At 35.5% G+C, this 16,039-nt stretch overlaps 1 protein-coding gene across 4 annotated transcripts in view; it reads left to right on the forward strand.

Annotated features, from left to right (window-relative positions):
* LMBRD2 (LMBR1 domain containing 2) overlaps positions 1-16,039 on the forward strand; it is a 43,490-nt gene that overhangs the window by 820 nt on the left and 26,631 nt on the right. For all 4 annotated transcript variants that reach the window (XM_072757093.1, XM_072757095.1, XM_072757094.1 and 1 more), the window contains exons 2-6: positions 7,580-7,816; positions 8,077-8,174; positions 9,952-10,047; positions 12,661-12,828; positions 13,815-14,025. In XM_072757093.1, coding sequence (XP_072613194.1) covers positions 7,643-7,816; positions 8,077-8,174; positions 9,952-10,047; positions 12,661-12,828; positions 13,815-14,025 — 747 coding nt within the window. In that variant the 5' untranslated portion in view covers positions 7,580-7,642. The remainder of the gene's footprint in view (positions 1-7,579; positions 7,817-8,076; positions 8,175-9,951; positions 10,048-12,660; positions 12,829-13,814; positions 14,026-16,039) is intronic.

The raw sequence follows: 16,039 nt of genomic DNA on the forward strand, positions 1-16,039 counted from the left end.
CGGCGGCGCCGCGGTCTGAAGGGCGAGCTGCTGCGAGCCTGTCCCCGCCCGGGGGATTTGGGGGCGGCCAGAGCCGGGAGTGTGCCGCCTTCCAGGTCGGATGACCGTGCGAAATCCATAAACGGTGGCCCCTGGAGAACAGTGGAAGGGAGAGGGGAATAAATTCCAACCTTCAATTAAAAAAAAAAGAAAAAAAGAAAAATGGAGAGGGTTGATCAAGTTCAGAAGTAAGCAGACCCGTCTGCTAAGTCATCACAAAAATAGAGTATTGCTTGAGCGTGCAGTACGACATACCTTCAAAAGCCAGTGTGAAAAATAATAATGATAAAAAATAAATAACCAGTGTGACAGACCATTAAAAATGATTCCCTTTATGCTAGAATTAAACCTCTCTTGCCCAGGTATGTGCTGGTTTCAGGCTCGGTGCTTGGCTTGAAAAGTGACCAATTCTCGATTAAGCTATTCACGAACCTTTAGTTGTTTTTTTTGTTTGTTTTTCTTGAAAATAAGTGGAATTGATGTACAGAAGGGATATGCTCACACATTGACTTTCATTTAAACGAGGTGGAAGTAGGCTGAATGTTCATGATTCATTGAACTGATGTCATGGAAAAGATTTTTAAATGCGATATTCTGATTTTTTTTTTTTTTTTACATAAAGTTACTTTGATGTTACTTTGGCTAAGAAGAAAGCAGTTGCCTTGGTTTGAAATATACATCCCTTCCCTTAAAATTGTAACTCATTAGAGAACATAATTATATATATATATATACATATATATATAAAGGCAGTAGGATGGAAGGTTATGTATATGCTAATGGAGAAGAAAAACAAGGAAAAAATATTTTAAATGCCACGATGAGAATTAACAAAGTTTTTAAATGTAAAGTAGATCTTATAGTTAGGAAGATCTAATGGGATGATTTTACTTTTATTTTTATTTATTTATTTTTTTGATTTTACTTTTAAAGATGAGAAATAGGGACGCCTGGGTGGCTCCGTGGTTGAGCTATGCAGGGATCGACGCCCACATTGGCCTCCCTGTATGGAGCCTGCTTTTCCCTCTACCTATGTATCTGCCTCTCAAAAAAGATGAGAAATATCCTGATAGCAGGATTGGTTTTTTTAAAGATTTTATTTATTTATTCATGGGAGACACAGAGAGGCAGAGACATAGGCAGAGGGAGAAGCAGGCTCCCTGTGAGGACCCATGTGGGACTCGATCCCAGGATCCCAGATTCACACCCTGAGCCAAAGGCAGACGCTGGACCACTGAGCCACCCAGTGCCCCCTGGTAGCAGGATTTAACAAGTAGTTTCCAGGAGCCAGGGAACATTTCTAGTTCTCAGAATACTTGAAATATCTGAATTGGACAGGAGACCCTCCATAGGACTTCAAAGAGAGCCTGTCAACTTAGAAAATCAGTCTTCAAATTCTAGAGTAGATATTTTACTAACAGTTTTCCCTGGTAACAAAAATACTTTAACTTACTGAAATCTTTACTGAAATAGCAATCTTTTTTTTTGTTCTGCATTATTCTAATCATGGCGATCTCTTTGTATAGTAAATAAAAGTTTACGTTGGTACATGGGAGTCTGTTTGATAAAAGGAGTTGTGTTCATTGAAGAGATTATCAGCTACATAGATATTGCTATCTGGTCTTTTCAAAAATTCATTGTGACTGCTACTGATATGGATTATTTTTTTTGCTGATTAATTTTATTTATTTAATCTTCACCCACTACACTCCATGTCCCATTTTAAGTGAGAGTTATATTATATATATTATATAATTATATAAATATTATATATATATATATAATCTCCAATAGTACATTAGTGTTTTTGAAAATCAAATAGGACAAGAGATTATATTTAAATAGAACAGTGATGTACTTTTTTGCTTAGTTCTATCATAGCATAAAATAAACCTTAAAGAACTCTTTAGGGTTTTTTTCATATTATTTAGCTGTGGGGAACAAAAGGCTAAGAACAATTACATAGTAAGAAGTTTTTACCTGCCAAATTTCAAAAGATCCTTTCCCTCCATTAATTTAGATCCTTAGATCTCTATAGTTTAATGCTGTGATGGACAGTTTGGAGTAACAGAAGGGTCCTTTTCCTATTCTAATTTGGTCTATGTTTTCTCTTCTAGCTTCCCCATGTAGGTTAGAGTCATATATTACCCTTAAGTAATAGCAATCTTACCTGGAAGGTTAAAAGTCTTTGCTAAATTCTATATTAAACACTTCTTTTCTAGCATTCTATCTTGATATATGTAACGGAATAACTAATAGAATGTTTTAAATTTGCTCACTCTGAAAACTGACCAAAAGAGATTGTTTAAAGAGTTTAAATTGGGTTAATAAAGTATGTCTGGATTCGAAAAGAGACTGTGTAGTATCCCAATTGTAGTGAGGTTGAGTAGGTTTGAATCCCAGCTTTGCCACTCACTGGCTGTAGGAATGTGGACAAACCACTTACTCTCTCTTCCCTTTTCTCTATTCAACAAGGATATTAATAGTCCTTTCTTATTGGGTTGTGTAGTCTAATTTGATAAAGTATGTTAAGTGCTAGCATAATGCTTGGAATCTAGTAAACTCATACTAAATGTTAGCTCTTCTTTTTTTTAAATTATTTTATTAAGAAAGATTCTAAGGATTATTCTTTAATTACCAAAGTAAGTCTTATAATCTCTTTACCTGAAATCTTTAAGAATCCATTACAATTCTAGTTGTTTTCTTCTCACTTGCTTATAGGGTTGCACGCTCTCTCTCTCTCTCATGTCTTAACAAAGGTTAAGCACTTTGTACATGTCTGTCTGTCTTCAGAAGGGCCTGTCACACTTTGGAATTCAGTTTACCTGGTTGGTTTAGCAACTCAGCTCATTTTTTGAAAATGGCTTCAAAAAATATTACGACTATTTTGTATTTTTAGAGTAGGAGCTACATTCTCTTGTGGTATTCTATTGTATACTAAGCTGAATTCTCCCTGTACCTGAAATCTTTAAACAGAATAATGGTGGTCATATTTGGAAGATTTAACATTTTATTGGTGGTAGAGAATTGTTGACTTTCACCATTCACATCTAGTTCTGACACTTCCAGTTTTTCATTATTCAGATCTTGAATTGTCTCCTAGTTTTCTATTTCACATTTCTGAATAAAGATACATAGATTATGCAGAGTCTGATTAATCACTGAGTTCTGGCTAGAAATTTTTCATTCAGTTTCAGAATCTTAGATTTGAACAGAATTTTTTTTTTATTTGAACAGAATTTTTGCCTGTGATCTCTTGTGGAGTTGCTACCACAAATCTTTCCTTCTGTCCTTTGTCTTCTCTTTCTCGTTCTTTTTGAAGATCTTTGGGATGCTTCAAGTTCCAAAATTACCTTACCTGTAAATTTTCCACTTAAAGAGTGGTTAGCCTAAAAAAAAAAAAAAACAGCAACAAAAAAAACACTATCAGCCATAAAATACTTGGGAAACAGTACCCCAAGTCAGTAACATTAACAAGCTAATTATGTAAGGCGTTTGAAAGGCATTGTATGATTATCTCGATAATTGGTAAGTGACTAAATTGGATTTTAAGTGTTCAAAGATTTTCAGAACTGATATTTTGAAAGATAGACTATATCTGGATATCAAGCACTAAAATTTGAATGAATGAATGAACTGGCATTTTTATTTTGAGTAAAATCTACATTTGCTGCTGTGGTGTTAATGCCAACCTATGGTAGCTCTAAATTTCTCTTTCAATTTCTAATCACATGGAACTGGATTTTGATTTGCCTCCAAATTTTTGCATGGTCTTCTTTCATTTTTGTCATCTAGCCTAAACACAGTATTTTAATATTTGAGGAATATTACTAGAAGGACCAGTTTTGCCATCAGAGGCATATTTCCTCTTTTGCCCTTGAGTATATTTTTGCACAGCTATACATGGTTGCAGGTCAGCAAATGATCCATTCTAATCCACCTCCGTTTTGATCATGTGCTAGAAAAATGGTATCATCTTTCTACATGACATCTAGTACATCTTCTTTTTTTTAATTTTATTTATTTATTCACGATAGAGAGAGAGAGAGAGAGGCAGAGACACAAGCAGAGGGAGAAGCAGGCTTCATGCCGGGAGCCTGACGCTGGACTTGATTCCGGGACCCCAGGATCATGTCCTGGGCCGAAGGCAGGCGCCAAACCGCTGAGCCACCCAGGGATCCCCTAGTACATCTTCTTGACATGGCTCTGAAAAGTGTTCTGTCTTTCCAACAGACAGTTGAAGGAGTGTTTGGGTTACCTTGTAGACCTGAAGAGGTAATCTCAATTTGTCAAGAGAAGAAAGGGGAGCAGTTTCTTGGAGCAAAGATAATTTTTTTTTTTTTGTAGGAATCAGGGGAGGCCCAGGCTCTGGTAACTGCAGAGAATGAGAACCAAAAAGCATTTGGTATCCGTTCATATTTTGGGGCGGGGGTGGGGGGGAGATGGTGGCAGAGGAGGTTTACTGTTTAGTGTAAACCTGTGCTTTGAGACTTTTGAAGCAACTAGTTATTTTCTAGAAGCACATTATATGAGGTGGTGGAGATTACCACCTAGCATTTATTGAGGATCTACTCTGTGCCTAGAACTCCCTATTTGGTGTTTCACTTTTGTATTTCATTTGATCTTCATAGCAACCTGTGTAATGATTATTTATCCTCACGTAACAGTTTAAATTGCATAAAATTACACAATTAAATAGAGTTAGGATTTGGAACCCAGGTTTCCCAGAGTATAACAAAACATTCGTATTTTAAAATAGTTGTGACTTTAGGCACTTAAAACCATGGCAGAATTTCTCATTTCCTATTTGCCATGTACTTTACTTTCGTATTACTACATTGATTTTTAAATAATTTTGAAATTACAAAATAACCTATGTTCATTATTTCAAATTAAAAACACATACACAAAAAAAAAAGAAAAAAAAACACATATACACAAAAGCACAAAGAAGAATATAGCAATCCTCTCTACTATTTTATGACAACCACTGTTAGCATTTTTTCTTTTTTTTTTTTTTAATTTTTATTTATTTATGATAGTCACACACAGAGAGAGAGAGAGAGAGAGGCAGAGACACAGGCAGAGGAAGAAGCAGGCTCCATGCACCAGGAGCCCGACGTGGGATTCGATCCAGGGTCTCCCGGATCGCGCCCTGGGCCAAAGGCAGGCGCCAAACCGCTGCGCCACCCAGGGATCCCCACTGTTAGCATTTTGATGTATATTTGTCCATGTGTTTCTTACGCATACTATACTCCCTTAGGCCCACTCCCATCCCTTTTGACATCTCTAAAGTGTCCTTGTGGATCTCACCTTTCTTCTAGACTGGGGGAATCTGGTGGCCTCCTTGAATCACTTTCTGCAATGGAGTTTTGCTGTTATGTGGTCCTTGACTCATGGGCAGGGAACTTGCATGCAGATCCCTGCTCCCATGAGTCATGGACAGGTTAGCAGGATTAGTGATTTATGAAACCCTTGGCTGCTTTTTTCAAAAAGGCAGTGGACAGTGATGAGACTAGAGGACATTTTTAAGACTTCCTGGACTATTTCGTACAAACATTTGTTTCTAGGTTTTCCTCTTTAAATAATGCTGCCATGAAAAAGAACATTATAGATAAATCTTTGTTCCCATCTTGTTTTTCCTTTAAGTTATTTGAAGAGGAATTGCTAGGACAAAGGATATGTGCCTTTTTCAAGGTCTTTGGTATGTATTGTCAAATTGCTATGCTCCCTGGTGATGAGTTTTTTCAGTAAGCCAAACCTGAGTTGTCTAATATTTATCTTTATTAGATTTTAATTGACAGTGATTTTATGAATTTAAGATACAAATAACTAGTTGAGTTAGAGAATAAGGTGCCCTTAGCTTTGAACACAAAATTATTCAATTGAAATAACTAAAACAGGCTAGGAATTCATAAGGAACCTTGGAAAATGCTATCATTCTGGACTGTAGAAAAATAATTCCTCACTTGAATTTAGGTACAAGGTCAAAGATACAGACTTTAAAACTATTATTTTCTCATCTCAGATTAGGAAAACCTCAATTTTCATCTCCAATTTAATGGGACCTCTAGGCCTAAACTTGTGTCATAACAAAACAACAAGAGTTCAGCTTGAACAGAAATAGATGGTGTTGTAAACAGAATAATAGACGCCCCCAAAGGATAGCTATGCCTTAATCATTGGAACCTGTAAATCTGACTCGATTATCCAGATTTTCCTGATGAGATCAGATGAGCCCTTTTAAGCAGTTTTCTCCCAGCTGAGGGTAAAACAGAACATCTGAGATTCCAAGCCTGAGAACAATTTGACAAGCCATTGCTAACTCTTGAGATACACAGGGCCACATGCAAAGACTGGAAAGAGGGCTCTGGAGCTAAGGGCAAATGCCGGCCTGCAAGGAAATGGAGATCTCAGGCCTATAAACATAACAAACTGAATTTTGCCAACAGCCTAAATGAACTTAGAAGTACATTCTTCCTCAGAGTCTTCCAGAGAGGAACGCTAACTTGCTGACACTGATTTCAATCTTGAGAATTTAGTTGAACCAAGTTGTGCCTGGACATCTGACCCACAGAAACTATGATATAAGAGTGTTGTTTAAAGCCTCTACATTTGTAGGAATTGTTTATAGCAAGAATAGGAGACTGATGGACTGAAAATGGGAAGAGATGTAACCAAATCATTTCTTTATTATTGAATGAAGGATCCATAATTCTGTTTATTCATCTACAAGATTTTAAAGTACTAAATCAGGTTAAAAAATTGACAACCATTATAAAAAAAAATTGTAGCTAATAGCAAGTTTATAACTGATCAGTCATAATTAGGCTACAAAAAAAAGTGTTATTAAGAAAATTATAAAGAAGAGAAAATACATTTATAGTAGTCTGTTTATCGAAAAATCTGTGTAGCAGTGGACCCATACAGTTCAAACCTATTTGTTCAAGGGTTAACTGTACTTTGTGAAGCAGTAAATAAATAAGAATTTCAAGTTGTTAAATTTGTTAGACAAGATTATCACAAAAAAATAAAACTTTCACACAAAGGAAATATTACTTTCAAATGGTCTTTTTCATGCTCTCTCCCTTTTTTGGAACATTTTAAATAATGGGCTACAGATGACTCAGAAAACTTTATTTTACAAAATACCTAGTTTCCTAGGATCTAGTCAATAGTATATTTGTATAAAATTTCTGTTGGGACTTAGAACTTAAGGAACCAACTCCAAATGACACGGTATTGAAACTATTCACATTCAGTATTCTTATTTTGTAATATTTTGAGAACAAGTGCAATTTTCATTAGGATAACCCTTTTCCTGAAGATATAATTTATGTGAATTTTTAAAGATCTGCTTTAAAAAATAAGATATATATTTGAGAGTAGGAATTATCCTTTTCCTTTTATTTGTAGTTCAATGTTAAGCCTGATAATTTTCTGAAGAATTTATTAATACATTAATAAATATTTAGGAATTTTCCAAGTGGCTATTTCCTTTGTTAATGCTGTTTTGTTTTGTTTTTTTTTTCTTTTCCAGCTTACAGATATGACCCAGACCTGTACATGAGTGGCTTTGGTTAGTCAGAGTGAACATTCAATAATGAGCGGTGCAGCTTTGGGACTTGAGATTGTTTTTGTCTTTTTTCTGGCATTATTCCTACTTCATCGATATGGAGACTTCAAGAAACAGCATAGACTCGTAATTGTTGGAACACTACTAGCTTGGTATCTCTGTTTTCTTATCGTCTTCATATTGCCTCTGGATGTTAGTACGGTAAGAGGTGAAACTGAGTTTTGCAATTCAAAAGGCAATTTTAATCATATAGCATGTTTGAGATATGTTAGTTCTTAAGAGAGCTAAGTTATATAAGGTTATATTTAATATTTTGTATTTAAATCTTACTGTAGGAATTTAATCATTAAAAAGCCTAGCCAGAAAGGTAATTGGTAGATAGGTTGGTACCCTCCAGTACCCATTAAGTACTTGGTAACCTTTTGATTTTTCACTTTTAAATTATGTGTTCATTGATTTAGACTATATACAATCGGTGCAAGCATGCTGCTGCAAACTCAAGCCCTCCTGAGAATAGCAACATCACAGGATTATATGCAACTGCTGCCCCAGTTCCCAGGTATTTGCTTCCTGTTTGTTTATTTATTTTAATAGGGTAGAGGAAAATTGCTTTAAAATTGTCAATTCTTACCTTTAGGATTTTGTATTTATAAAAACTGATCCTTGTTCTCTACTCACCCCACTACCCCACCTTCTATCCTTTGCTAGTAGACTTTTAATTACCTTGTATTCTATTTAAATTTAAATCTTAAATAAATTTTAAATATTTATTGGTACCCAAAGCCTTTCCATAGACACTAAGGAGAAATGTGGTGAAGACCTGATCATTTTTAGCCCTGGTTCTGCCTCTTACTAAGAATGTGACTTCCAATGGCTATTTTTCTTTTCAGTCTTACTCTGGTCTAAAATATGGGGCATTCATTTTCTCTGTTGCCTGATTTACAAGGTTGTATAAAGGGTAAGGAGCTTATTCTATATGTAGGATGTTCCTTTCATATTGTGCATCCTTTGAAATCATTATAGTTTAATTTTTTATTTTTGCTCTTTAGAAGATTTTATTTTTTTAAGATTTTACTTATTCATTTTTTTTACATATATTTTTTTAATTGGAGTTCAATTTGCCAACATATAGCATAACACCCAGTAATCTCTGTACCCAACATGGGACTCAAACTCACAATCCGGAGATCAAGAGTTGCACATTCTATTGATTGAGCCAGCCAGGCACCCTGAAATCATTTTTACTTTTAGACCAAGAATGAATAAAGTTCAAATTATTGAAAGGTTATGTAAATTCATATCCAACTTCCAAGTAAAAAACTTTAATAAATGTTGACTGTAGCTTTTACCAATGCTTTAGGTAGTGTCTGCATGCTTCTTTTTGCAGCTTTTATTTTTTTTTAAACTAACCTGAATAAGGGTAAATTTGAAACATTATTCCCCTTTGAAGCACATTAAAAACTGGATCTAGATAAGTAGCCATTATGAATTGTTAGAAGTTCCTGGGCTAAATGATATACTTAGGGTCTAGGAAGACTATTAATGGAAGATACTATGGTCAGATGCATGTATCTTCAGAAAATTCAAACAGAATTTTACAGATACTGGTCTCTCTCTATGGGAACTGTGCTGCAGTGACTGATTAGTTAGGGCTCCAGTTTCAGGAGTTAATCACCTAATGTCTTTTGCTTCTCTACCCCTTCTCCCTGGAAAATAACCAGCCCCTCAAATGGGGTATGTATTTCTTTTCTTTTAATTTTTTTTAGGGGGTATGTATTTTTTTTAGGGGGTATGTATTTTAAGGGCAATCAAATCAAAGATTTAGTTTCAATACACATTCCCTTTTAAAGGCTGTCACATTTTCAGTCTGTTAGGTGAGTATCATGCTGTCTTTTTACTCAAGAACTAAAAATACACTGGAAGTTGAAAATTTGTTATTATTATTATTTTTATTTATTTATTCATGACACAGAGAGAGGCAGAGACACAGGCAGAGGGAGAACCAGGCTCCATGCAGGGAGCCCGATGTGGGACTCGATCCTGGGACTCTGGGATCACACCCTGAGCCAAAGGCAGACCGTCAACCACTAAGCCACCCAGGCATCCCTGAAAGTTGAAAATTTAAATGGCATTCCTCTTCGAGAACAAACTATTTTGTTTCCTCTCTGTTTGTTTTTTTAGTTTGGTAGTTAGCTTTGAGTTATAAGTTTTCTATGAAATTTTAGAAGTTAGAGTCAGTAATTTGCATCTGAATATAAATGAACTTTGCCATGCAAAAATTAATTGTATAATTTAAGTAATTATTTATTAATTAGCTATAAATTGTTATTAAACAGCCAGCATCCATGTTTCAAGCCATGGAGTTACATTCCTGATGGAATCATGCCAATTTTCTGGAGGGTAGTATATTGGACATCACAATTTTTAACATGGTAAGTGGTAGTGAAGGATTAAAAATTCTTTAAATTTGGTTACAGTTAAAAAAAAAGATTATACTTCATGAACCTTCATATTCTAGAATTTATTCAAGTATTACTTTTTTTAAAATCTGTACATTCTACTTTTCTGCTCAGTTTCTCTCCTATCTTAAAAGAAATGAAAAGAAAAAAACAGACAAATGAGAAATAGAAAATGAAAACTTTTCCCTATCACTGTTCCCCTCTAGTTAACTTCCTTCTCTCTTGACCTTCAATTCAGTCTTCTATTCCCAGTTTTACATGAAACTGCTCTTGTTAAGGTCATCATTGTCTATTGGTTTTCTTTCTTTCTGCTTAGTCCAACCTGCTGCATTTCCTTCACAGGTTCTATTTCTGTGGCCCATTTTCATAAATGTTGATGTTTCCTGGGGTCCCATCTTTGGTCATCTTGCTACCTGACCCTCCCTATATGGCTCTGATTATTGCCATAGCCACAATGTATTCCAAATGTTTCTTTCTACCTACTATAGCTTTGTCTTTGTTTGCTTAAGAGATGGGGTGGTGAGAGAGGCAGGGGGAGAGAGACAGAGAATCTTAAGAAGGCTCCATTCCAAAAAAAAAAAAAAAAAAAAAAAAGGCTCCATTCCCAGCATCCCAGCATGGATCCTGTCACGGGGCTCACTCTCACAACCCAAAGGTCATGACTTGAGCCAAAATCAAGAATCGGAGTCTTAATGGACTGAGCCATTCAGCACCCCAAAGCTTTGTCTTTCTGCTGTGCTCCAAACACATTATTCATTATGTACTGAGCATTTTAGATATTCTGCAGGCAACTAAGCTCTAAAACTGAAGCTAGTGAACATGGCAAGAGAAAAATCAGAGAACAGAGTAGAGTAGTGCCCCTGTAGATTCATGTTCATTGAACTTATGTTAGCCCCCAGTATTGCCAGACTTTCCTCTGTGTCTCTAGTCTGCTCACTCTTCATCCATGGTAAGTCTTTCTAATGACTCCAAATCTCAAACTCTACTGTTCCCTTTGTGGCTCTTTCTCTCTCTTTTATGTCCTAGAATCAATCCCTTCTCCCCTTGCAGAGGACTTCACTTTCTACTTCACAGTGAAAATACAAGTCATCAGATGGCAGCTCTTTCAGCTTCTCACCAGCACACCTACCAACCCATCCTTTTTCCTTCCTCTCAAAGAATGAGTCACTCTGAAAGTTGACTTCAGAGTGAAATCCCTCTTCTTGAAATATGGACCCATCCCCTTCAGCTCTTGTTACCTATACTTGCAGCTGCCAGTTTCAACAAAGCATACACAATTCTCTCATCTTTTTGAAAAAAAGAAAGAAAAAAAAAAATCTCTCACATACAACCGTTTCCAACTTCCTGGCTTCTAACCTCATTGATGAGTACATCACAGCTTAATTTTTGGAGGGAGACTTGTTTATTGAACTATAAATTGGTATAGAATAATGACAAATTGTGTTTAGTTTGACTTTTTTCAAAGTGAATACACCTGGATAATTAGCACTCAGTTGATAATATAGAACATTGATAATGTATATGCTACATCTAGAAGCTTCCCTCATACCCCTCTGCCACTCCACCCCCATCAAAAGTAGCCATGATTCTGACATCTATAGATTAGTTTTACCATTTTTGAGCTTTATAAACATGGAGTTATGTGGTATGTATTTTTCTGCATTTTTTTGCCCCACATCACTCATACACACAGGTTCTGCATTAACTTGACTTCTTGGCAACATTTGATTATTGTTTTCTCTCCACTTTGAAACACTTCCTTCTCCTGTTTTCTCCTCCATTTGCTCCATGGTTTTCTTCCATACCTCTCTGCTATTCTTTCTCTGTCTCCTTTGCTGGCTCTTCCTCCTCCTGTGTCTCTCCCTCTCCTTTAAAATAGGATCTTCACAGGCTCAACCTCAGCTCTTTCCTTCTCCTTCTACATATTTACCTTTCTAAATCTCATCTGCTCATGTCATGTCAGTACCACGGATGTGGTGAGGACTCCTGAATCTATCTGTGTTTCTACTCCTTTCTCCTGAATTCTGAAGCTGGATGGCCAACTACCTCCTGTGCAACTCCTTTGAGATGTGTCCTAAGTACTTCACCTCAGTGTAGTCATAGCCAGGCTTCCCTCCTGCTTCTTACCATATCGCCACCCCTTACCTTCTCCTACATAGTCCCAATTTTGTTCCCTTTCAGTCCATTCTTCCTACTAAAGCCTTATCAGTCTTTAAAAGACTTAAATTTTATCATGGCTCCCTTAAAGAAAAAGGTTCCTCATTGTCTAAATGCAGTCCAAAGTCTTCATAATGACTCTAAAGGTCTTTTTTTCTTAGATTCATCTTATGTCACTCATACTGTCGTACTCTCTGCTGGTCATTGTGGCCCCCTTTTCTCCCAGAGATGTGCTTTGCTTTCTCCAAAATTTAATATTACAAAATACTCAGTCATGTATTAGAGTTTGTTCAGTATTAATAATTACTCAAATCGTCTTTATTTGTGAAAAGAACTACACATTACAATTGAGATTCACATAATTCTAGTATTTTGAGATGAGAAGACATATCAATTGTTTCTTTAATCATATTTTTTCCAAATGTCCAGGATTCTGTTACCTTTTATGCAGTCATATGCAAGATCAGGAGGGTTTTCCATCACTGGAAAAATCAAAACTGCACTGATTGAGAATGCAATTTATTACGGCACCTATTTGCTGATTTTTGGAGCATTTTTAATTTATGTAGCTGTAAACCCACATTTGCACTTAGAATGGTAAGAAAACTTGTCTTCTTAACATTGTTTCTATATATATTTGCAGTTTTTTTATATTTGCAGTTTTTAAAATTTATTTTTAAGTAATATATGCAGATAAATAGACATTTCATTGAGGAACATGTCAAGTTATGTGTTTTATAGGTTCCCCAGAAAGAAATCTCAGTAATCCCTCTTACTAAGAAGGAAAAAATGGAATAATATATTTAAATGTAGCTATTAGACAAAGGACTAATGCTTTGTTTAATAGCTATGTGTTAGAAGTGTTAACTCTTATGATTTTTAAAAAGTTTTTATTTAAATTCCAGTTAGTTAACATACAGTGTAATATTAGTTTTGGGTGTATAGTTTTGTATATGACAAAATAATTAGTTTTCCTTTTCATTGGAATTTGTGAATGTTTTTTCTTTTGTTCTATCATTTGAAGGCATATTTCTCTTTGATGATAGGTTCAGACATTTTAATACCAAATGTGCGTTATACTTGTGATCTATATAATATATGTGAAGAGATAGATCTCAGAAATTTAGTAATGGAGCAGTAATGAATCTCACTATCGCATTCCTGTAGGTATGCCTCAATGTAAGTTAAAATATTTTTTAGGCTTTAAAATTTTTTCAGGCTTCTCTTGGTTAATTAATACTAAGAAAGCACCTAATGAAAAAATTGTCTTTTCTTTGGACAAAATATGTATATTTTTTGCCAGGAATTATCCTAGACTCTAATTTTAACTATTATAGAAGCAGTATTTCCTGTGTTAAACTCTATTTCTGCAGTCACACTCTAACTTCCTCTTAGAACGTGCAGACTATCTGCTGTCACTAAAAAAGTAACTGAGGCTTGGAAGATAATTTTTTTCATATAGAATCCTAGCCATCCCTTAGGGCCATTTTCTGAAAAACGATTTAACACTAGTTAGCTTTATTTTATATTTTTCTTGGAAAAATAACTGTCACAGCTGTCTGCTTATGTTTCCTCCTTCTCAGGAACCAGCTTCAGACAATCGGGATAGCTGCAGCAAATACGTGGGGCCTGTTCCTTCTTGTGCTGCTGTTGGGGTACGGTTTGGTAGAAATTCCTCGGTCATACTGGAATGGAGCAAAAAGAGGTTATCTGCTTATGAAAACGTATTTTAAGGCAGCCAAACTGATGACAGAGAAAGCAGATGCAGAAGAGACTTTAGAAGATGTCATGGAGGTGAGCATATTTAAACCTCACATTACAGCTAATCACAGTTGGTTTGTTGCTGCTGTTGTTCTTAGCACACTGATGGGCTTTACGCTGAAAATTTGGTGATGTGTGATCCTTCAGAATGGTCCATCCATTAGCATGACTTCTTATTGGCAGTTCAGCTTCACAAGATGTCTCCTCCACCTTCCAACCAACAAAGATTAAACGAGAATATATTCAACAGTGCAGGGTTATGCTTGTTATTTTGGGATAACTTTGAATAGTACCCCTCTCCCAGGTTAGTTGATCAATTATATGGTTATGCTGACATGCATTCCTTGGTCCTCTAGACACTTAAATATTCGGCACCCATTTTTTTTTAAGTGAATGAATAAACGAACAGAAGAATATGTGTTGTCACTGAAAAATCTGGTGTGGCTTTTTTACATTTTTCCCTACAAAATGTAAGAATGGTAGAAGACAATTCAAAATGTAAGAGTAAGTCTACAAATAGTATTCTGTTACATTTCCTCAGGCTTCTGATGGCTACTATTACATTTTTCAAAATAAATAATTTATGTGTGACTAATTTTATGTTTATATCTTGTTTATTTGGAAATTTATATTTGAAAATTTGAGTTCTTGAGAAAAATATGAAAATTTATATTTGATAATATAATATTTATTTATTTAAAATATTTTATTTATTCATTCATGAGAGACACAAAGAGAGAGAGAGGCAAAGACACAGGCAGAGGGAGAAGCAGGCTCCCCTCAGGGAGCCCGATGTGGGACTCGATCCTGAACTCCAGGATCACACCCTGAGCCGAAAGCAGAGCTCAACTGCTGAGCCATCCAGGCGTCCCGATGAAAACATACTTAAAAGATAATTTAAATTTGATAGTGTTTCCCTTAAAAGTTGGTACTAGATTCAGTTTTTCCAGGTTTGAGGAATATGACTTATATCAGTTATTCAATTTTCCTTCAAGAAATGTAAATCCCATTAATTACAGCAAGACCTTGATTTGACTAGGAGGAATCATCAATGTCTGAAGAAAGATGGATTTTGTTGTTGTTATTTGTTAAGTAAGAACCTTCTACTAAGGAACAGGATGTCAGAAATTAGGACTGGCACTGGTGCTTTCTTTGTTACTTTAACACACATGTAAGGGATTTAAAAATTTTTAGAAAAGTGTACAAAATATTAACTTGATACATTTATATATTTATTTTGAGAAACCCTTCTTTCCCTAATGGATGATTTGAAAATAGCAGCAGGTCCACATACATAGCAGAACTCCCACCCTTTCACCCCCCATCAAACAATGCATGATTTGTCACATGTGAGTTTCTTTGCCCATTTGTTTCAAGGGAACTTGGGGTCTTTTATGTTTTTCTGAACATCTACAAATTTGTAAGCTTGAGAAAATGTTTTCATCATTTAATAAATACTTGTCTTCTTGATAAGTTAAGTGCCATGCAGAACTGGCCATTAGGATACTAACTGTCTAGAGTGGAAAATTATATAGTCTGTGGCCAATGTGATGTGAAGGATACAAAGGCACAGTGGTAGTAAAGAGAGGCTTGACTTCTGAATAGTGATCAGAAAAGGAAGTGAAGTGTGATCTGGGCCTTGAAGGATGGATAGAATTTTCATAGCTGACAGCATCCTGGTCAGATACCAGGTTTTAAAACCAAATTAATTGACCATAGGTTGATGTGGAAAAAACAAAGCTTGTAAGATTTAGAAGACAGGTTGTAGCCAAAATAGCAGGGCCATGAATGTCAGACCGAAAGGTCCAGACTATCTTTTGAAAGCAGTAGGGAATCATTAACACCCTGCAGTGGGAAGAGACCTGATCCTCTATGTTTTTTAGGATGATCTATCTGATGGAGGTGTGCAAAATAAGGCATGGAACAAGAATATGAATACTCTGAGCAAAAATGTTCATAATAGACTGGTTTTGAATACATTTTTAACATAACAAAAGTCAATCACCTTTTTTTTTTTTGTAATTATTAATTATATTATTCAGCTATC

This window comes from Vulpes vulpes, chromosome 4 (genome assembly GCF_048418805.1).
Source record: "Vulpes vulpes isolate BD-2025 chromosome 4, VulVul3, whole genome shotgun sequence".
Lineage (NCBI taxonomy): Eukaryota > Metazoa > Chordata > Mammalia > Carnivora > Canidae > Vulpes > Vulpes vulpes.